This window comes from Parasteatoda tepidariorum, chromosome 10, assembly GCF_982258835.1.
Source record: "Parasteatoda tepidariorum strain Cologne lab strain chromosome 10, Ptep-v5.0, whole genome shotgun sequence".
NCBI lineage: Eukaryota > Metazoa > Arthropoda > Arachnida > Araneae > Theridiidae > Parasteatoda > Parasteatoda tepidariorum.
Window position 1 is genome coordinate 90,030,313 of NC_141764.1, and position 23,001 is coordinate 90,053,313.

General features: G+C 28.0%; 1 protein-coding gene across 1 annotated transcript; it reads left to right on the plus strand.

Moving 5' to 3' along the window:
* Window positions 1-2,723: 2,723 nt before the first annotated feature.
* LOC107438170 (uncharacterized) lies at window positions 2,724-21,584 on the plus strand. The gene is made up of 11 exons (XM_016050384.4): window positions 2,724-3,027; window positions 5,361-5,452; window positions 8,837-8,936; window positions 11,679-11,806; window positions 14,403-14,618; window positions 14,814-15,001; window positions 15,769-15,925; window positions 17,411-17,472; window positions 17,578-17,659; window positions 18,125-18,206; window positions 18,934-21,584. Exons 1-11 carry the CDS (start codon window positions 2,899-2,901, stop codon window positions 21,199-21,201), a joined length of 3,504 nt encoding a protein of 1,167 aa, XP_015905870.3. The 5' UTR covers window positions 2,724-2,898; the 3' UTR covers window positions 21,202-21,584.
* Window positions 21,585-23,001: the final 1,417 nt, after the last annotated feature.

A 23,001-nucleotide genomic window follows, 5' to 3' on the forward strand; every position in this document is an offset into this window, starting at 1 on the left:
GAGCACAATCAAAGCATTACAGGGCGAAGGTCGATGCCGATTTGCTAGGCGGGTCACAAAGAGCTGTAGGTCTCTCTAGATGGTTGGAGTCACTCTTGTTCAAGGTCACGTTTTCTGTTTGTTGGCTTGGTTCTGCGCTGTATTCCTTTTACTGCTCGCTTGTACGACACACAGTTCTTGCTAGTGGCGCTGTGGTCAGTTTTCAAATTCGAGCCATACCATTGGTTGGCGTCGCTGCAATTTACGCATTTTCTTTTGCCTTGACAGGAATTCGCTCTTTGACCTGTTCTCTCGCAATTGGAGCACGTCTCTGGTCGGCTGCAATCTCTGGCCATGTGGCCGAGACGATTGCACTTGTGAAACCTGAGCGGTCGTATGTACTCGCTGATTCTGTAGCGCTTCCATCCAATTGCCACTCCTTCACGTCTCATGACTTTCTGAAAGCTCTTTGGCTCAAGCGTCACTACCCAATGATGTCCTCCTTTGGTTTTAATGGGAAACGAGACTTCAAAGCCTCCTTTATGAAAATTATCGTTGCACTCTCTGATTTTTTTGGCGAGTCCCTCCTTGCTAAGTAACTCTGGTAAAGTAAAAATGAGGATTCCCGGTTTTTTTCTAACGGGCACTTCACAGTTAAGTTTTGTTCTCAGGCCTTTTTTTCTTATCTGTTCTTTTAAAATGCTTAGGTCTTGCCTGCTGTCGAGCTCAGCAAGCACTTTGCCCGTTCGGGTGGTTCTAAGCTCTTTGACTCTGAGTTCAGTCTCAGCTGGATCAATATTCTCTTTTAAGACTCGCTCGACCTTCTCAGGAGGTGCCTTTTCCTTTGATTCAACCAACAGGATGTGCTTCTTGGATTTTTTCGATCGCCAAGTCTCACGGCCGACTTTAATGGCTTCAGCGTAAGTTTTCGGGCTCTTGTTGTTATTCTTTTTCGTCACAAGATCTAAATCTCTTTCGGCTTATGCTTGACGACCCTCTGTGAAGGACAACAGGGTGTTTAGCTTAGAAACGGTGTGCGAAAAATCGACTGCAACCTGTGCGAACTCTGCGATCCCCAGAGCGTTCAGCGTCTTTCCCTGGTACTTTTTAAGCAGACGATTCATTTCCTCTAGTAAAATCTGTGATTCAGCTGCCCAATCTCTCTGGCAAACCTCAAACGAGTCCTCAAAACCTGCGGGCTCCCAATCATCCTCTTCGCTCTCTGACATTTCAATCTCCGCAAATCTGGATTATTTGCATTGTGCGTCTTCGTCGGTCGTCCCCTCTGCCTGCGTTAGCCGTCAAAAGACGTTTTCCCCCCGAACCACGAAGAGGTGCAGGACAGGTGTTAGAACTTTTTAGGTGCTATAGGACCGACTTATAAGAGTTCGGCGTTATAAGAGCTCGCACGGGGAATAGCCACTTACGACTTGTTCCACCGTGAGTATTCTATTGAGAATTACTTTTAAGCAACTTTGAACTCTAAGGGACTCAAGGGATTAATTAATAATAAAACGAAAATAGCATTTTTCTGATATTATGATTAAGTACGTGTTCCACTTCTCACTCTAATTCCAAAACCAACTTTTGTTTTTAGTGTGTTATTTTTCAAAGCACGGAAAGATGACAACACTCTGAGACGAAATGCATTATAAAGTTTAATTAGTAATTCAAAAATGAACTATAACATCTTATTGCAAGAAATATTAAATTTGTAACTTTTCTATTTTCAATTTTTTTCGAAATATATATATATATATATATATATATATATATATATATATATATATATATATATATATATATATATATATATATATTTTTTTTTTTTTTTTTGAAAAATCAATTTGCTTTCATTTTTGTATTATTTTAAATTCTGTTGTCATTCATTATCTATCATACTTTACATATTCCATATATTTATGTTTCACGTTATGTATTCATATATTTATATTTCACACAATATGTTTTATTGGACCCCTTGTATACTCCATCCTTAATTTGTTTTGAACTAAATAGGATCTTTTTAGCTTTTTTTTTCTTCTTTTTTTTTTAATATTTCCAGACTTTTATGAATCTAGTTTAAAAAATGAATGACCTTACGAAATAAAATTCTGAAAAGTTTTCCAGCCATATGTTATTGCTATATTTTTTTGGAGTTGGTGTTTTGGTGAAATCAGATCCTTTAAAAAGAATTTTCTATGGATAATCTTAAGTATATATAAGTTTTTTTCTTATGACGCCATTTTTCAAATATGAAGCAAATTTTAAATCACTGATGAGAAGCAAAATATTATAGAAAATTTGCAAAGTGTTCACTCTTATTATAGCGCTATATATACTCCAGATATAGCACATTTTGTTCTGAGTAAGATAATTTTTTAAAATTTTCATTAAATGTCTTTAGACCAATATTAGTGTTTAGAAAGATATGGCGCCCATATGGTCATTTTCACTTATGCGATTAATACATCCCACTCGCCGTCGTAGGAGAATGAGAATCTGATTGGCGAAATATATTCTGTCGTCAAAATCTCACCTATCAGGATCTTTTCTCTCGACGGTGATCGGTAATTCTTGAATTGTATGCAACAGGAACGGTTCTTTCGATGAAATGTCAAAAAGCGTATTCTGTGACGTATACTTTCATGCTTATCATTCATTTATTTGAGCTATTGCCAGATATTTTTTTCTCTAATTGAAATGAAAGTTACTAAAAATGGCAATGTTTATTTTGGCCAATCATTTTGCTCGAATTTAACGACAACAAAGTGCGAAAGTTTAAAACTTTTATCAACAAAAACATGAATCGATAGTTTACAAAGCTGCTAAGGAAATAACTTTTAGTCGCGTATTTTTATTTTAGTGTCATCTAGTTTATTATATTTTCATCTAAGTAGTCTATAATTTACTTTTAAAATGCCATCTAAATCAAATAATTCTAATAGAGATGATATAATTTTAACGGTGCTCGCTGAGCTTAAAGTGTTAGGTGTTAAAGTGCCAAAACATAAAAAATTTATCCAAAAATTAGAAATATCCAAGCTTGTAAGTAAATTTTTGCATGAAATATTACAAGGTTTTAAAATATTTCATCATTACTATTTTAATACGGCTGACTTTTTGTCACCTCTCTATACAAGATAATTTTTTTTATTTTAATTTGAGCTTTTTTAGCGAAAAGCTCAAATTAGTTCCAGTGTTCAATTTGTATATTTGTTCGTAAGTATGTTTTTAATACTTAACGCTTAATTTTGGGGATGTACAATCTGTAGCCCTTGCATGGTCGATGCGTGTGCCCCTATTATCTACCCAATTTTTAACTGGATAAAACTAGGTCACTAGCAAATAATTTATGACTCTTTTTCAAAAAAATTGCAGTTAACGTCGAAAAAGCGCAAAAATTATCTCATTAGAATGTGGAGTAGGAAGTAAATTAAATGTTTTTAGTATTTGGGAGATTAATTTATCTAATATAATAAATGCAATAATGAGGTAAGCTATTTGATAGCAGTTAGGGATTTAAGTTACTTGTAGAAGAAGATTGAGTATTATGTAATTAATTATTAGCTGTATCTAATAACAATAAGAAAACTATCAAAATCTTATTTTATGAAGATGATATATTACGTGATATTTGAAAATATTACATCTTTTCATGTTTTGTTTATGAAATAAAAATATTTTATGCAAATGTGATACAGCTCATTCTGTTTTGTTTCGTAGTAATTTTTAACAAAGTTGAATTGAGTTTTTAAACATGACAAACATTCAAAGATAAATGTAACTGTCATATACCTAGGAGGAAATTTTTTATAATACATTAAAAACACTAATTTAAAAAAATATCTGTATTAATGTATAAATATATACAAAGTATATTACTAAATAAGTGATATTACTAAAATGTATTTGTATTAATAATGTAATATAATGCTGTATTAATAATTTCAGAAAAGTAGAAATTATAATAAATATAAGGAGAATTGACTCATATTATTTCCCTTGATCTTGATAAATTATTTAATTTCTTTATTTTATTTTAGAACTTTCATCTTCTTATTTGGAAACTTTTTTCTTCTTTTAAGGAATTTTGAAAATAGATTCATCCGAAATTTTGCATGGAACAATTATTATTTTAGTTTCGATATTATGGAAATTAAACATTTTATTTCATTGTTATAATTTGGAAGTTTTTTATTTTTTAAATTTTATGAAGTTTTGGGTTTATTTATAAGCAGAATTATTAGAAAAAAATAGTAGAAACCAGTATTAATTTTAATGTAGTAAAATACAGCAAGGGACTCATGAAGCAATCTCCACCTCCCATAATTTAAGTTTCATATTACCTTATTGTTTAGATATCTAATCTTTTATCATAAAAATTTAGAATGTTTTCTTTAATACTGAGCTATCAACAGATTTTCAGTGGTCTATATTTCAAGTCTATTTATGTAATAAAAATGATTTTTTTATAGCTATTTTCTTTTCAAGATGTGCTAATTTGTATACTTCTAGTATTAGATATAATAACTTTAGGCTTCGCATGGAATGTCTAATGTAAAATATGAATAATTATACCTATACATAAGTGCACATTTTTATGTTTTTTTTATGAACTTTTGACAAAAGAATTTTATCTATGGTTAAAACCATTAAAAGTTAACACAATCCTAAAATTTGCCAGTCCTGATAAGTAGTTATGAATGAAGAAGTAGAAAAATTTCACTTTAGAATTCTAATTTTCTCTACACTTCAATTCTTAGCACCCAGGATTTCTGGAACTCTTTTAATTAAAAGCTGGTCCTTATTTTAAATATGAATTCTCTACCTCTTTATCCATCAATTAATATGTATATTCATAATCATATTGATAAATAAAACAAAGAACTTTAAATCAATCTAGTAGTTATATTTAAACAATTAAAGTTATTAATTAGGATTGATCAAGCACCTAATTGAGAAAAAGCGACAATATTATATGAAACTTACAACTATTCTAATTTTTTCCCTTAGTTAGTAATAAATCAAAAAATAATTTTTATTATGTATTCAAAACTTTATTATAGTTTTGTCGAAGCACTTTTTTTTAAGCTGCAAAATTACCATAATCCAAAACTTGTTTCTTTGCACCCCTTCTACGATTTTTAGTGTATTTAATGCATTATAAAGCATACATGGAATACCTGTCCTTATTTTGATCAGGATTTAGTTCTAAATTTTATTAATTTACGTTTAGATTAAGTTTTACTTTCGCAGTTCTTTTGTCCAGTTTGATATAGATTAATGGTCTTCAGCAATTTTTGCATTTAAATTAGTTGCTAATGACTTTTTTTCTGCTACAAATAATCATATAATAATATATATTTACTTTTCTATAGGAGAAGTCTGATCAAGATACAAGATGTAAAATATTTGGTGTACACTTATGTGATCAAGAATGGGTATCTGATGGTGAATTTCTTATACCAAAGTAATTTATTTTATATGAAATATAAATGCATATATTTTATAAAGTACAGGTAAATTTTCATAAATTAATCATTAGGGTAATCAGCCAATGATCAAAATTTTAGGTATATGTACAGTACAGGACCCGTTATCCGGAAATCAGAAAACCGGAAAACCAAAAAATCGGAACGAAATTCGATAAATTTTCTCGCCATTTTTTTAAAAAAAGATTTTTTTTCCTCATAAGATTTTAGGATTTTTCTTTCTTTTTTGAAAGATTTTTACCTTACCATCATTTTAGAAATAATCATTAGTGTATCACTTCATCGTTTTTTCTTCTTTTTAAGATTATTTTCAAATACTTTTTTTTAAGTTGGATTTAACAATAAAAAAAACGGCTTTTTGTAGCGATTCAGAAAACCGGAAAAATCAGTTATCCGGAATAGCGATGATCCCGACCGTTCCGGATAATCGGTTCCCTACTGTATTAGGTATTAGTAGATTTCTACAAAACTTAAAAATTTCTAGGAATTAGGACTAGTTTGTTTTTGGGAGCCAGCATATTATATAATTAAAAATAGCAAAACATAATTTTTTTTAAAAATTGTATAACCGCTGTTATAATATAATATTATACAAAAAATAAATTAAGTGTAAGGTGTAAAAAGTATGTTTGCTTTCTGATTTTTTTAGTTTGAATGAGTAAAAGATGGCGATTATACAACTTTTATAGAGGAATCGGCTATAATTTGGTCACTGCTGTACTTTTCTATTTCATCTTCTTTGCTCACCCATGATATGAGATAAATTGATGATTAACTCTAAGTCATTTAATTGTGTAACCTTAGTATTCTGTATTGAAGCATTTAATGTGGGTATTTAATCAATTATTTCCTTTACATAAGTACTACAAGATAATATAAGATACTGTGTGTTAAGTACTACTACAAGATAATCTGCAGCTGAATTTTTTTTTTCCAAATTGCTAATAAATAGCTATATAATTTGAACAATCTTTTTTAATTTTTAAAACAAATTGAAAACCAAAGTTGGAAGGATGAAACCCAGTACAAACAATAATACCATCCGAGATAACAAGAAATACAGATTTCAAGATTATTCTGATTGGATTTTATGTTAAAAAATATTTATTAATTAATTAAAAACAGAATATTCAGATTTTCAAGTTTAAAAGGGCTAAAAATATAGGATCATCAGCTGACATAGATGCCATGGCACCCAGGTGGTGCTGTCTAACTTTTACCCCATTGTATATTTGTGTATTTTATTTATAAGTGAAAAACAACTGGTTTTAGATTTTTTCAATCATTTGTTTCTGAGATATTTTTGAAACTTTAAAAACTCAAATATTTTTTACTGTTTTATGATTTTTAAACAACTGTAAAGTATAAAACTATTTGAACTAGACTAATAAATTTTTGTCATTTTGTTAATTTTTTAAAGATATTTTATAATCTATATATCATGATTAAGTCCACTTAAAAAATATTTGTTTTTTGAAAAAATGTAATATGAATTTTTGAAATAGTTAAAATATTTAATTTTTCTAAAGGAAATATATTTTATTAATCTTTTTTAGCAATGTTTGTGGCGAATTTCAAGATGATACAACAATAAAGAAAAATACATTTTTCTAGTATGACATTGGCAAAAATAATGCAATTGCATGAATGTGGTATTTTTTTTAACTGAATAATTCTTTAGCACATTATGTAGTGTTTACTTCATGATTTTAAGCATTCAGCGGAGGAGTGCTTTTTGGTTGTTAATTACTATAATGAAGCTGTTAATCGAATTTTTTTTTTTTATGTAAGAGTATTTTAGAGAGAGTAATTTCGTGAAAAGTAATATATTCAGTTGCAAATAAAACCAATGATATTAAAACTTAGCAATGCAATTTAATAACAATCAAAAATTATAAAAAACATTATTTATAACAAAAATTTTTTAATAACATTATGTATATAGATTAAAATTATAAATACATTTAGCTAGTTTACATTTAATTTTACTATGAAAATTTTTGGTTAGTTTTCCTAATAATCTTAAAGTTAAATGATTTACCTTGTCAAATAAAATTTGTAAAAATCGAAGTGTAGACATCAGGGTTGGCAAGATTTTGCCGCAGGTGGAAAAAACCATGGTAAATACCGGTAAAAACCGTCCTGGCAAAAACAGGTTTTTGCCAAGCAAATTGGCAAAAAGGGGCAAAAACCTATATTTTCCAAGATGAGAGGACAAAAACACATTTTTGATAATACATTATTCCTAAAATTGGAATATATACTATAAATATAAATAATTACAAAAAAATTAACAAAATTATTATTCCATAAGTAAATGATAATGTAATAATATCATTCTAGTAGTTTAGAACATTATTGATTGGAAAATTTGTGATTATTCTTTTTTTTTCCCCAGTGAAATGAGCTTATTTTAAATTAATATAACTATAATTTAAAGCATAAAATATCTATCAATATGTGTAGTTAATTATTGTACAAATAATAATTTTTTATAATAAATAATAATATTATACAAATAATAATATTTATTTATTTGTAAAAAAACATTTATTTTAGGATTCTAAAATGAAAAGAGATCACAAACTTTCAATCTTTTAAAAATTATTACCATTATATTAATTATTAATATGTTAAAAATAATTTTTTCATGTAATGTATCAAAATTATTATTCCTTTTGATTGATTTAAATTTGTTTCAAGTATTTTGTAATAATATTTAATCAGCAATTTAGATAATTTGGTTTTTGCCGGTTTTTACCAGTTTTTGCCGGTTTTTACCAGGTTTTTGCCACTGTCCTGGCAAAAACCCCTTTTTGCCGGCAAAAACTCCAACCCTGGTAGACATAAATGTTTAATTTATTTTTAAAATTTCTGGCTTTATCTAAAATTTCTGGCTGCTTGCAAAATATTTAAACTTAGAGTTGTTATTTTTAGTTTGAAAATTTTTGTTTTTTCATTAATTTGACTTTGATTTAATTTATTGTTCAGTTTCTTGCTTTGTCTACTGCTGGCATAAAAAAATATACATGTTAAAAAAATGCCATGATGGTTATTATAAAGTTTATAGTTTAATAATTTCTTTGCTATTTTCGTTTATCGTTTTAAATAATAAAAAAAAAGCAAACAATTTAGATATTTAAAAAACTTCGTGTGACAAAAGTATTTATTATTTCTTTCTTAGATTTCTTATTTTGTTTACTAGTAAAAATATTATGAGTGACATTATGACTTTAATTTTAAAATGGTTTTTTTAATCTTTTTTCTTTGACATAGCAAAATTGGACTTTTCAGTTCAAGTATGAAAATGAAAAATATTGTTATAACTATTTATATAAAGAAGCATTTTACTTGTTTTTTAGATTTCTTGCTTTGTCAACTGCTTATTTACAAAAATATTCAGGTAAAGAGATAGGACTTTTTCGGAAAGCTGGAAATGTTGCTAGGCAAAAGAAATTACGAGTAAGTATAAAGACTTCATAACAAAAATCTTGTTACATTAGTTTGATTGAGTTGAAAGTCTTCTGAACTTCGAAAATAGTTGGACAAATAATAAATCAAAGGCAAATGCTCTGACATTTTATATCAGAAGTAGTTTTTTTTAAATTACATATTGAGGTAAAAAAACAGACTATAAAATTATATTTGTCTTAGATGCTCAGTATTTCCTTTCACTGGAATTTTTAATATTGAGTGAGAGAATGTAATTTTCTATTAATTTATTGTAGTAAGGTAGATCAATAAGCTGATATGTTAGTGCTGATGATATTATATTTTAACAATGCATTTAGGCAACTGATGCATTTTTTATTGTTAAAAGTGGACAACTTTTTATTTAGAGTTGTTGTAGAAGCAAGAAAATTTGAAGTTGCTAAGGAATCAAATTTTGGAAAAAAATAAGAAACAATTGTGTAATTTTTTAAAGCCAAAACCTATAAAAATCCTGCTGCAAATCTAAAAAATTTTGAATTTACAATCTTTTTTTATATACACATTGAGGTAAAGAAAAAAAAAAGGTTTGCATGAAATAAGATTAAGTCAATGAGGTCTAAAGTAAATATCTATCTTAACATTTATTAATAATTTTTGTAAAAATTCTGCAACAACATGTTTAAATTTTTTTTATTAAAAGTTGAATAATATTCTATACAAAGTATGTTTTGTTAAAAATTTCTTGTTTTAAATATTTCAAATAATACTCTATCTGCTGTTCAATAATATTACTCATATGTTTAAATTTTCTTATATTTATTAAAATTAAAATAATGATCTCTGCAAAATATTTTGTTTAACATTTCTTGTTTAAAATTTTTCTTGAGTATAATTATTTTTGCAGTTTAATAATATTCACCTGGTTTGTCGTAATTATTTTCAAAAGTAAAAAATTTTTTTTTTTAATATTGATGTTTAATTACAAGCGAGATATACATAATGACTATCATGCACTGATAGCGCAATGTAATTGGTCAAATATATTGAGTTAAATTTTGTCAATATATCGGCAAAATATTGTTTTATGTTATTTATATGTATAATTGGTATGATTTATAATTACTTTCATCTCATAATTAATTGCTTCTGACTATAGCTTATACTATCCTAAATAATATTCAATGTATTAAATCTATGTGTCACACCTTGTACTAGTGAAATTCTGTTTCTTATTAAATTGAATATTTGACAAGAAGAACATTTTCTATCAAAAAGTAAGTTTTAATGCTTATTGGCAAAAAAGTATAATATTTCTAATGAAGTATTGTTGAGCATAACGAAATGTGGTCTGGAATTCCGGTAGCATTTTTTCTGGGAAAGTCGGACAAAATTATTTCTAAAGTTGAGTGGAATTCTTTTAAATATGAATGATCAGTCTTGATTATTTACTATTTTCATAATTTTTTTTGTTGATTAATTTAAACTTTTAATTTTAACCTGAATAAATAATGAGTGTCTTGTTTTTCTTCACAAATATATTTTTTCAAGTTTATTTTATGAGACTTTTAAAATGTATTTAACATAATTAAACTTTTTACATTATATTTATATGGTAGGTTTACTCTTTATTATAAAAATAAAACAAATCTGAAAATTTTTTAACTTTTGCATTCAACTTATTTTGTTATGGATTTCAAGATAGATTGTTAGAATAGAGTAAAAGCTTTCAATTTTTTTTTTGTAAAACTGCAACTCCAAAAAATTTATTTTGAATTTAATATTGTTTATGCCTCATTATGTAAAATAATAAAAGCATACATTTTTGAAGTGGCAATAGATACTCAATTATTTATATGGGTCAAAATAGATAATACTAAAATAGAAAATACTAAAGGTTAGGCAAGTTATGAAATTAAATCCTTCTTAGGGACTCATAGGAGTTCATTGGCAATATGTACATCTCGTATGACCCTGTGACCCATAGGTTGGTGTTATAGATTAACCAGTAAAGTGAGAAAAAAAATGAAGTTAGTTAGGAAAAAAAGTAATTAAACCTGTAAGCAATTGAATTTACAATTTTTGGAATTAATAGAGTAGAGGAACTATTCTATAAATTGAAAAATTGTAAAATTATCAATTTGTGGAGAACAGTAGAGTAGTAGTATAGTAAAAATTGCCAATTTATAGAGTAGAGTCCCCATAAGCAGAATATTTTCAAATGTTTTGCAACAGGACTTATTAATTTATACAAATATTCTACAAGCATTTCACAGCTAAAAAAAGTCAACTTTGCATTAAAATACAGGATTATACACAGATACACTACATTGTTTTTTAAAGCAAGGCAAACATTCTTGATTTGTTACTTTTTCAAATCACTTTTGAAGTACAAAATTTTGTTAATGACGATGATGAATTATTAATAAAATGACTATAATATAAAGATCAGAACATTAATATAAAGGGAGATTACTGATAAATGTGCTGAAATTTGTGCAGGGTATCAAATGTTCCTCTTCTAAAGCAACATCATTCCTGGAAAACAGCAAGTGGTCAAAGCTAAAGAGAATTTTATTCAAGATACAAATTGTTCTGCAGGACTTCGTTTGTTCTGCGACGTACGTCACAGTTTTAAGCACTTTCTGCTTCTGGGGTAGAGTTTACTCTATGATGATTATAGATATGTTTGAAAAAATCTGATTCATAATTTTATGTCTTTGCAATTTCTTACATATGCTAGTTTCTTATTTATTATTTTAATCTGTTACTTAGGTTATATTGGAGTTAGGCGGAGATTTGGAAGACTGTGAACCAAATGATGTTGCATCTCTTCTTAAGCAATGGTTAAGAGAATTGCCTGAACCATTAATTCCACTTTTTGTACAGGATTTATTGATCAGGTATTTAATAATTTAATGTAGAGCCATTAAAAAATATTTTTTTTATTAAATTTTTAAAATAAAAATGGAATTATTTTAAATTTGTCCAAAAAAAATTAAGGTAGTGTGTTTTTATGAAAGCATTTAATTTATTAAGTGAAAAAAAGAACTTTATTCTTTAAAGGTATAAAATATTAAGTACTGCATACCTTTTAAATTTGATTGTAATGAAACTTCATCAGTTTCAAGATTTAAAAACAGGTTGTTAAAAATAATTGAATTTGTGTTCATGCATTTACAGGTACTGGCATCAAGGTAATGGTACATTTTTTATTTTAAAAAGCTTCTTATATTTTATTTACTTTCTAGAGAAATACTTGATGATTTGTAAATTAACTCTGAACATGCTGATCATGTAACTCTGATCATATTTTTAAGAACACATTTATTTAAGACATTGGAAAAATCTTTTCAGAAGCATAACATAATCACCTCATATCGTAAATGATTGAAATTCATTTACTTTCATTACATAATTTTGCTTATTATTTGCAATATGTAGGTATATTTTCTAAAATATGATTTTCTTCATTATAACTTACAAATATTTAAATGAAAATGTATGAAGTTTTATAGATTATTGTCTAAATCTTGCATCTAATTTGAACTATAAAACTTAATGCATTTCAACAGTTAAAAGCAGCACGTTGAAAAAAAAGAATCATGATTTCTTTAAACTAAATATTTAATTAAAAACAGATAACATTTATAAAATTATTACCACTTTTTTTATTCTAAAAATTTATAAAGTTATTACATCTTTACTAAATTATTTTAGGAAGCATCAAGTACATTCATATTACATGTATCATATTCATATAAGTGTAAAGTTAAGATTAACATTTATTACTTAATTTACTCTTATGTGAGGCTTTACCCAGGAGGCTGTGCCCCCCTCCCCACCATCCAGTGCTTGCTTCGCATTTATTTTTGTTTCTTTATTAAAAGTTGTATTTTCCACAAAAATTAAAAACATTTAGTAAGTTATAATTTCATGATATCATCATATCATGAGATTATTATGATGATGATATGACTATAGTCATATCATCATAGCATCTAGCTATTATGTTTATCGTAACAAAATGAAAGACTTCTTGATTGATACATATCCAGTTGTACTTTAAAAAAAAACATTTTTAACCTAGGAATACAGACTGTGTAAGAAATAAGAGGAAATAAATGGAATTAATATTACTAGTTAAAAAGTTTTAGATTATTGTTTATTCTAGCAGCTTAAATAGGAAATAGTTTTTACTTTTCTTGAATTAAGCCTTTATATTTCTAAAAATTTCTACATAAATGTCAGCAGCGGTTGTTGCTCAGGGGACAGAGCTTTGTCTTCCAGTGAGGTGAACCGGGTTCGAATCTCAGCTATGGCTGGTTGATAAGAATTCTGCATCCAGCTTGCACTGACTACAGTGCTAACGGAATATATCCTCAATGGTAGATGGATCATGGGTTGGAGTCCCCTTGTCAGGCTAACCGTAGAAGGTTTTCCTCTCTATGTAACATAAATGCGGTTTAGTTCCATCAAAAAGTCCTCCTTGAAGGCAAATTTCTCCCAATACTTGATCCAGGAGTTCCTTTGTCTTCTGGATTGGGTTCAAAATTACAAGGCTACGGAGTTGAACATTGGTAGTCGTGAACCCAAAAAGAGGGTCGTCTGTTCAACAACGATTATAAAATAAAATATAAATGTGATGATTTAGGTTTAACATATCTAACCTCTCTCTCTCTTTTATTTTTACTTTCAACGTCATGAGTTTTTTTAAAAAAATCAAGACTAAAGAAATTTCCTAGTGTATTAAAAATTTATATAAATGGACAAACTTCACAATGACAGAGATGATTGTGCTTCAGAAAAAAATCCAGATTTTCAGATTTTTCTCTAATCGCGATCCGGAAGTTTTCGGAAATCCAAGGTCCAGAAATTTCAAGAAATCATTGATCACATTTATGTATAGAAATTCTTGTACATTTTATTTTATTCAAAAGATATTAGAATTAGAATTTATACTTGGTATCTCTCGTTTGCAAATATTTATTCTGGTATAATAATAAATGTGATTAGAGATAAAAGTAAATTTATAAATAATTATTCATTTAAATTATGCTGCATATAATTTATTTAGAATTTCATGTTTTGAAAATATCAACATAACTTTAATTTATAAGGACATTTTTTTTGAAATGCGTCATTAATGATTTCACTCAAGAAATTTTCAGGATTTTTGTGTTGGGCTCACAATCACCCCTGCAATGAATAATTAAAAAAAGGCATAGTTGACAAACAAATGGAGCTTTATAGAAAAACCCCTGAGTGTATACTGTTCCCCCCACATCCACTACACCCCTGGTTTAATATGTACTGGCCAGAAGTTTATTTATTCATCAATGAAATGATTGTAATTCTTGGAGCTGAAAAAAATAAAAACAGAAGGAGAAAAAAACTTATTAGTATTTGTATATGCCTATTAATTAGGAAAAATATATGCACCTATGTCTATCAATATTCGATTTCAATAATTTATTACATTTGTATTACAATTTTCAGATGCTTGCAGTTAGAACAGGAAGAAAGCTGCGTTACTGCTTGCCTTTTGGCATGTCTTCTTTTACTGCCTGATCATCTTCATACATTAAAACATCTTTTGCAGTTTTTGCTTGGCATTGCTGTCGATAGTGCCAAAAATAAAATGGATGCATACAATTTGGCTGTGATTATGGCACCAAATGTTTTTTCAATGCAGGAACCCTCTGAAAAAAATAAGTAAGTAAATTAACTGAGCATTAATATCTTAAGTAAGGACATGATGTTAAATTGAAATGGTGCAAATATTTAACTATCAAATAAAATTTCTCTTATAGCTGTTTATTTTAGAAGCCTTTTTGTTTTCTTAATAAACTTAGATTTTTTTAATTAAGAGTTTTTAAATTAACATATATATTCTTTTGTACTTCCTAGGAATAATTTGGTCAAACAACACACATCTTTAATGAAATTTTTAATTGAAAACTGTAATAAAATTGGAGACATTCCCTTTGGTGTTTCATTGGACAAATTTTATGCTTCATCTGAACTAGATTCTTCAGCTGAATTATTAGATTCAACAAACAAATCTAAGAAAAAGGGCAAAAGTGGACCTGTGCAGGGTAAAATCTTTATTTTAAAGCTTTTTATATTTATAAATTATATTTGTTTGTTTAACAATAGGTAAATTTAACATAGAATTTTTTTGTCATAAACTGTGTAGGTTCATTTTGTTTTATAAATTTAAATTATTTTTTTTTGCAATGCTTGTCAATGATTCATTTTATTTCTTAGTTAAAGAAAGGCTAAATGGTCAACTGTGACTGACCCTATCCATCAGTAATAATTTTGTAGTAGTACATAACCACTTTTTTTTCATTGATCATCTTGAAATATTAGTAAAATAAGGTATGCATAAATCAATGCTTTAGTTTTCTTTAATATGACTAAAAATTATAAATGAAAACTTCAAACAAAAACTCATTTATTTTTTCTAGTTTTTAAAGCTTAATCAGAAGCTCTGAATTTAAAAATTTGTATCAGTAACCAAATGTCTAAATATTGCTTCTAGAATTGAAAAGTTTTACAAATCTAATTTATACTCTTATTGGTATTTGATTATGCTGCACTTATAACACTTGAAAGATTTACTTAATTAATTTTCATTTATATATATTTTTTTAACATGCAGTTCAATGGATCAGTTCACATTATTTAAAACCTGTATTTGTTGCTCATAGAAGATTTTTGCACTGCGACTAAAAATTTAGCACTTACAAAGATTGCACTGTTGACAATTAATTTATCAGTAATTGTTAACAAAATAATTTATTGATTAATAAAAACAAAATAATTCAACCAATCTACAAATACATTTTTTTTTCTCCAGATATCTTCAGCGGATTTAAAAAGCTAGTTGGACAAAATGGAACTCCAAATGCAAAAAATAATACACCTGATCCCAATTTGAAAACATCTCGCTCAAGATCCTTATCCAAACGAAAAGCTGGATCTGAAATACAGCCTCTTTCTGCTGTAAATAAAAAGTAAGCACCTTTTACTCCATGTGAAAACAATGTTAAATGTTCTAATTATGAGTTAATCTTAATAACGTTGATATTGTATACTTCTGAAAAACTTAAATTATTAATAGTATTTAGTTTGTTATTATCATTTTCACAAGTTATCACTTTGTTAATATCAAATCAATGATATTTGTTAAATCAACATAAAAGAAAGATAATGAAATAGAAGAATTTCAGCAAAACATAACATTAAATGAAGAATCAAAGATATTTATGTTGTTTAAGTGTTTTTAAATGCATGCTACACAACTTTTAAACATGTATTTAAAAACAGCTAAGCAATATAAATATCTTTGATTCTTCCATGTTACTCAACTTTTAAATCATGCCGGCATACCCTGGTTGGCAGGGCGCTGGACTCACGTTTATGAAAACAAGAGTTCGAATCCAGCTGGCCGAAGACTCCCCATGTAGTAAATGGTGACTGGTGCACGGTGAATCTCTCGGGTTACAAAGTCCTACCTGTTCCCATAACAAATTACACCCCTGGGGGTACTGAATTGGTGGTCGACCATTCTCTGGTTCAGGTCAAAATTATGATTTGTGGATCAACGAATGGTTGTATGAATGGGTTCATCCTATAAACTGGTGTGAAGTATGGGTGTGGCAGAAATCGAATTCTTGGCCATAGATGGCGCCACTGTAAAACAAGAACAATCGCACCTCTTTTGCTCTAATGGCCGACAACGACAGCAATTTTTAAAATGTTATTACATTATTTGTTAAAGTTTATAAAAATATTCAAACTTCAAGAAAGTTCTCGATTTCGTTTGTCACAGATTTTCAATTTCACAAAATTTCTAGTCTAGTTTGAGTTCGTGATATTGAGGTTTTACTGTATGCCCTATTGCTAATTGAAAGGTGGTACTGAAGATAAATGGTGATACTGAAATTTTTTAGTTGGACATTTTTCTCTTGTCCATCAAATCACAGACATTTATTTTAATTTCTTCATTTTTTTTATTTCCTGTGCCCCCAGAGGTATTAATTTGTTATGAGAATTTGGAGGACTTTGTTACCCCAACAGATTTAGCGTGCACTATTCTCCATTTTGTACATGGGGTGATTTTGGCTGACAGGGATCAAACTCATGACCTCTTAGACTTGGGCCCAATGCCCTACCAACCAGGCCCATATATTCTTTAGTATATAGATTATACGCAGCTTAAGTGATTTATATTTTTATAAAAAATATAGCTGATGATCAGCATTCCTTTACACTTCTTGGTACTACAACCAATGTAGGATTTTGACCTCCTTCACTTCCAAACTTTCTTATACTTAGCTAAATTAATAAAGTATATATTTATTGCAAGTATTTCCTCTAAATGAATGTGATTTGTGAGCAGCCATATTATTTTAGTTCATTTATATGCAAGATAAAAATGAAAATAATTTTATTAATATTTATATATTTCAAAATATTTGTAAATTCTTTTTAAATAGGCAAGCTCGCTCCTTGGATGATTTAGATAATCCTTCTTTAAATGTAACCCCCAAAGAAAAAGGTATACTATTTATTTAACTAAATTAAGTCTGATAAGTTATTTAAAATGCAAATTCTATATGTTTACAAATATTTAAAATGTATATATGTGTATTTTCTTTTTTAGACATGCCTCCAAATAACAATGCTAGTGGTCATGTGCGCCGCAAATCAATTGGTGCTCTTCTTCGCCGAAAAGATAGAAAAAGGTATTGTAGATAACTCAATATTTGTTTACATTAATCTCGAAAGTTTTTAATTGTTAAAATATATTTCATTAGGAAAAATGAATTATATTGATTATTATGAACAATTTAGATTTTCCAATAATCTCTAGCTTCATGACTGTCAAGTAGTCTAGATATGATTATTAAATTTGCTTCTATCAAGGTATTATTAGAAAATGAAGTGATTACTAAGTTTTCAATGTTAAAAGTGCCTTTAATTTAAATGTTCTTTTTTCTTTTGGTTTATCATAATTTATTTCTCATATTTACATTTCATTTTAAATCTTCACAAGAAAAACTCACTCATGTTTTTTAATTGACCTAAACCTTTTCTAAAAGTTTAGCCCTTTCATTATTTACTTTGAATTCAATTCATTATAGGATTTAGATGCCTTTTCACAAAGGAAACTGCATATTTCCTTATTACATTATTTATTTATTTTACAGATTTAAGTCTTGTAAATTATCACAAGAACTTTCACAGCCAGAAAGGAAGTCACCTGCATGTACCAAAGAAAATAAACAAAAAGTAAGTAAACTTTTCTTATTGGTGAAATTCATAAAATTCTAGTTTATTGGGAATAATTCAATTTCAATTTTTCATGTACTTCAACTTCAATTTTTCTTAAAGCCCAAAATAATACTATGTTTGAGGGGAAATAAATAAGTGTAGCGTGTAATTATTAGCTTCTTACGATTACTTACACTAAGCCATTTATTATTTTTTTATTACTTTAGATCAAACTGATTTATAAAATATCCTTTAACTTTTTTTTAAATTCTCCACTCATTTTTGAAGTATTGTTAATGTCATAAATAGTGTTAGATAGTGCTTTCATTTTTAAGTGTTAGTGTTTTTATTTTTAATTTGACTTACTAGCTTGCCAATAATATTGCAAAAAATTTTTGATCTGATTTGCATGCAGAAAGCTTTTGGTTTATACATTTCTGAACAACTGCATCCTCATATTAATTGCAACTGAATTTAGACAAGCTTGCAATATTATTGTAAATGTTTGTCAAGATTTGGAGGTCTTGTGAAACAATGAAAATTCACAAATTTGTTTGCTCAACTCTAAATTTCTTTTAGAACCGTACTGTAGTAAATTATATTTTTAAATAATAGTCAATATTTGTCATATAGATGTCTTTTGTTTTTTAAGTCAATATCATAAATTGTTTAATTCATTTTTTGATGAATTTTATACAATTGTTAGGACACTATCATTTAACACTTTTTTTAATACACTTTTCAGAATACGAATCTAGAATTGCCAAAAGATGAACTATTTCCGTCTTCTAAAGTTGATTTACAATCCAAAAGCATTAAGAAATCTGTCTCTGATGGCCAGTTACCTTCAAACAAACCTGAACTTTCTGTGCAACAAGTTCTGTTTGCATCATCATCTCAAGGATGTCTTCCCGCAAAGCAACGTCAAACGTCGAGACATAATTTAAGATCTCAGGCATTAAGTAATTCAGAATTGGGGGAGGCAACTGTTTTAGATGCAGGCTCGGATGGAAATAAGAAAGTAAAAAGGACATCAAGCCGTGCAAAAGACTCTACTCTTATGAAACACTTGTCTGAAGCAAGCACAGACATAAAACAAAATATTCCCCATCATGGTATGATGTCTCAAAACAACCACAAATTGGGAATCAGGGACAATGAAGCAAAAAGAGATAGCAAAATTGATATAAAACAGAAAGGCTGTGAAGATATTTCAATTCCAAAGAGAAGAAGTCCACGTTTATTGCCTTCAAACACTCTGATTGTGAAACGGAATGCTTCAATCTCTAGAGATCAGATTAGAAAAAAATCTAAAAATGATTCTTCTATGATTTTAAATGCTTTTCAAAACGATGGAGCCTTTAATTATGATAGAACCATACTAAATCTTGGAATGAAAAGGCAAGAAGCTTTCATTGCAAAATGCAATAGAAATAATTTTACAAAAAATAGCTCTGAACTTGAAGAATCTGAGAGTAAAAACAAACAGCATTTCAATGATTTAACACCAAAATTGAGAGACCGTGCTAGTGTCAGCTCAAAATCTGCCAGAATCTCACATAATAAAAGAAGTACCGCTGATCAAAAGTGTATGAAAAGGAGAACTAGGCATGGCTCTCTAATAAGAGGACGACCAAATTCTGTAAATAATGGTCTTCAATCACTACATTCTAATCGAATTTATAATGATTCTAATGTTGTGCTCAATTCTCCTACTTTAGATTCAGCAAGTCAAGAAGAAATGTTAAAATATGAAACCAGGATTGCTGAAAGTCCTGTTCTTCAAAGTTTAGATTTGTCTTTAACCACTTTATTTCAAAATTTTACATTGTTTTCTCCTGATAATTTTGCACAGATTAATCCTAATGAGAGAATGTGTTCTGAAGACAATGTATCAATTTTAAAACAAAACGTTACACCAGATGGAATGAAGGGAAGACGAAATATCACTCGTCAAACAACAAATAAAGATGCTGAAAAGGTCGATTTTACACCAAATAAAGTGAAGAAAGAACAAGGCGTTTTTCTGATTACAAAAGATGCTGATAATGTAACTCCTTTGCTGAAGAAACGTAAGAGATTGTCTAGTAAGTCCGAAAGCAAAATTCCACCTATGAAGAAACGCTCAAATCCAAAGCGTGTGAAATCATTTTCTTGTGATGAAATGAAGCCAAAGATTTCAACTTGTGAAAGTACTTTTGATCTTAAAGTTAACCAAAAGCAGAAAAATGCACTTAATCTTTCTACTACATCATTAAACTGTGAAAAACTTAAGAGCCCACTCAATACTAGTGAGCAAAACATGAATATAAGTTATGGAAATCAAAGGATGAATGACAGTTGTTTCAAAACTCCTGTAAACAAACCTGTTAGTCCAGAATCTGAAGTATGGATGAGTGGTAATGCTTTCTTGAGTATTCTTTCTCCTCCCCATGACGAAGTGTTCAACAAAAGAGAAAGTATTGCCATGATTTTGAAAAACAATACTGGCCATGTTCAAGCCAAAGTTGATTTGTATGATAAAGCAAAGAGTGTTCACTCCAATTCCAGTAAAAAGAAAGGCTCAGAGAATGCAAATTTGCTACAAACACCCTCTCAACAATGTTACTCTGCTAGGAAGGTCTATAATTCTAGAAATCTGGGATCTGAAACTAGAGGCTGCTCAGCGAAAAGCAGAATCAAGTTTCAAAAGTCCCCACTACCTCCCCCACCAAAATTTATTTTGACCGATCTCAATACACCTTCACCAAAAGCAATGCAAGCTTTAAAAGAAGTGACAAATACTACACCAAGAATTGAGGAAATCAACATTGTTTCTCCAAAGAAGTTTAAGAAATCAATCTCTCCAACACGATGTACCAAGAGTCCTTGGCAGTTAAAGAAAGAGACTCCAAAACTGAAGAAAGGGAAGAGAAACTCTTTTTCAGGTACGAATGCATATAAATTATCAAAGAGAGTTTCTAGATCAGAGAGTTCTCCTGCTTGTCGTAGGAAAGTTGTTGTGAACAAGTAAAAATTGTTAATTGTTTACATTTTGTGAAATTATAGTGGTTGATTATCAAGTTGCATGTTTTGGGTTACACTATATACTGATCATTTATCTGTTATTTCTAAATGTTGAAAAGGCTATTAAATGGAATGAATGACTGCATGTTTTTCTATGAATAGAAATATCTTTCATTAGTGAGATCTTTTATTATAAATTTAATTTTTAATCTTTCATTCTAGTGAAAAACAAATTCTGTTATTTTTATTATATTTTGTAGAATAATAGTTTTTTGTTTGTTTTAAGCCAGCGGAGAATGTAATTAAATATGGTTTCTGAAATTGTTTATAAATGAGTGCCTGTTATTTTCTATTTCTATACAAATAAAGTCGTCTTGTTTTTTTATAAAATGTATATTTTGTATTTATTATGAATGTCTGGTGACGAACATTTTCTTTCTCAGGAATAAAAATTAAAGAAATTAATCCTTACAAGTTATATCTTGCACTCAGAATATATCAGAGTTCCCACCTTTTTGTCAAACTAATAAAAAAATTTATTTATTTTTAAAATTTTACTTTTTCTTAATTGAAATACTGGTTTAAAAACATGTAGTAATAGATGTGTAAGAATAAGCTTTAAGATCAAGAACATTAAAATATTTTCTGTAATCATATTTTTAAATTCTATTCAATGTATTGAAGTAAAAAATAATTCATCAAGAGTAGTTTTTAAAATAGTCATATATTTATTAATAGAATTGAGATACTACAAATGAACAAATTTTTACATATAAAATTGCTGCAAATGATATGAAACAGTCTATTATGTTAAAATTTAGATTCAAAGATATGGATAAATTATAATAATAAAATAATTTGATACCCCATAAGTCTTTTTAATCTATTTTAATCAAAAACTTGATTAGACAGGTCTTAAATTTAATATAAATTTCAAAAAGAAAATACTTCTGAAAATGTAAAATTCAAAAAATTATTTTTTTCACTTAATATTTTCTAGATCAAGAGTTTTGGGCTACAGATGATTTTACTGTTTGATGTATTTTTTATGGAACCTTCTATTGCTTCCACAAAAGTCTGCTCATTATATATCTAACTGTAGTAACAATTCACACACTCATTCCACACTTACCATAAACCAGGGTTGGGTTTTTGACGTCAAAAAGTGGTTTTTGACATGACAAGGGTATAATACTGGTTTAAACCGTCAAAAATGTCAAAAACTGAAGTTTGCCAAGAAAATATATAAACTTCAAAACTACCAACAGTTGCCATGCATTATATTGAAATTTAATTATACTATAGGTAATCAGCAGGTTTTAAAATATTTTTTAATTAAAATTAAGGTAAAATAATAGATTTAAAATCTCAGAAATTTATATTCAAATGCATGTGCAGAAAAATTTTGCACAAAAATTTTTTAAATATTTATATTTAAAATTTTTTTTCTTTTCTTTTTGATACTTAAGAAAATTAAAAGTTAATTACTATGCATTTTTGACATATAAGGAACACATAACTAATATTTATAAGGAACTTACAAGTTATGTTGTATAAATACAAACTTGATACAAGTGTATAAAATTTTTTTTTTAATGTTATACCGAATATCTTTATTATCCAATATGTTAATTTGAATTTAAAAGTAGTTATATTTATGAATAATGATAAGTATAATTCATATTGTTTATTATATTTATTTATAATTATTACACTTATCATTTTAAAACAATTTTTATCTCTTAATTTTTTTTTCGCCACTTGTATTAAGAATACAAATAATGCATATCTTGAAAGCAAGAAGTAA

Bases quoted from the DNA above. Each gene is read 5' to 3' on its own strand.
- LOC107438170 (XM_016050384.4), top strand. From the start codon at position 2,899: ATGCCATCTAAATCAAATAATTCTAATAGAGATGATATAATTTTAACG. The intron at 14,619-14,813 runs GTAAGTAAATTA...TGTACTTCCTAG, and splicing joins GAACCCTCTGAAAAAAATAA to GAATAATTTGGTCAAACAAC. The intron at 15,926-17,410 runs GTAAGCACCTTT...CTTTTTAAATAG, and splicing joins CTTTCTGCTGTAAATAAAAA to GCAAGCTCGCTCCTTGGATG.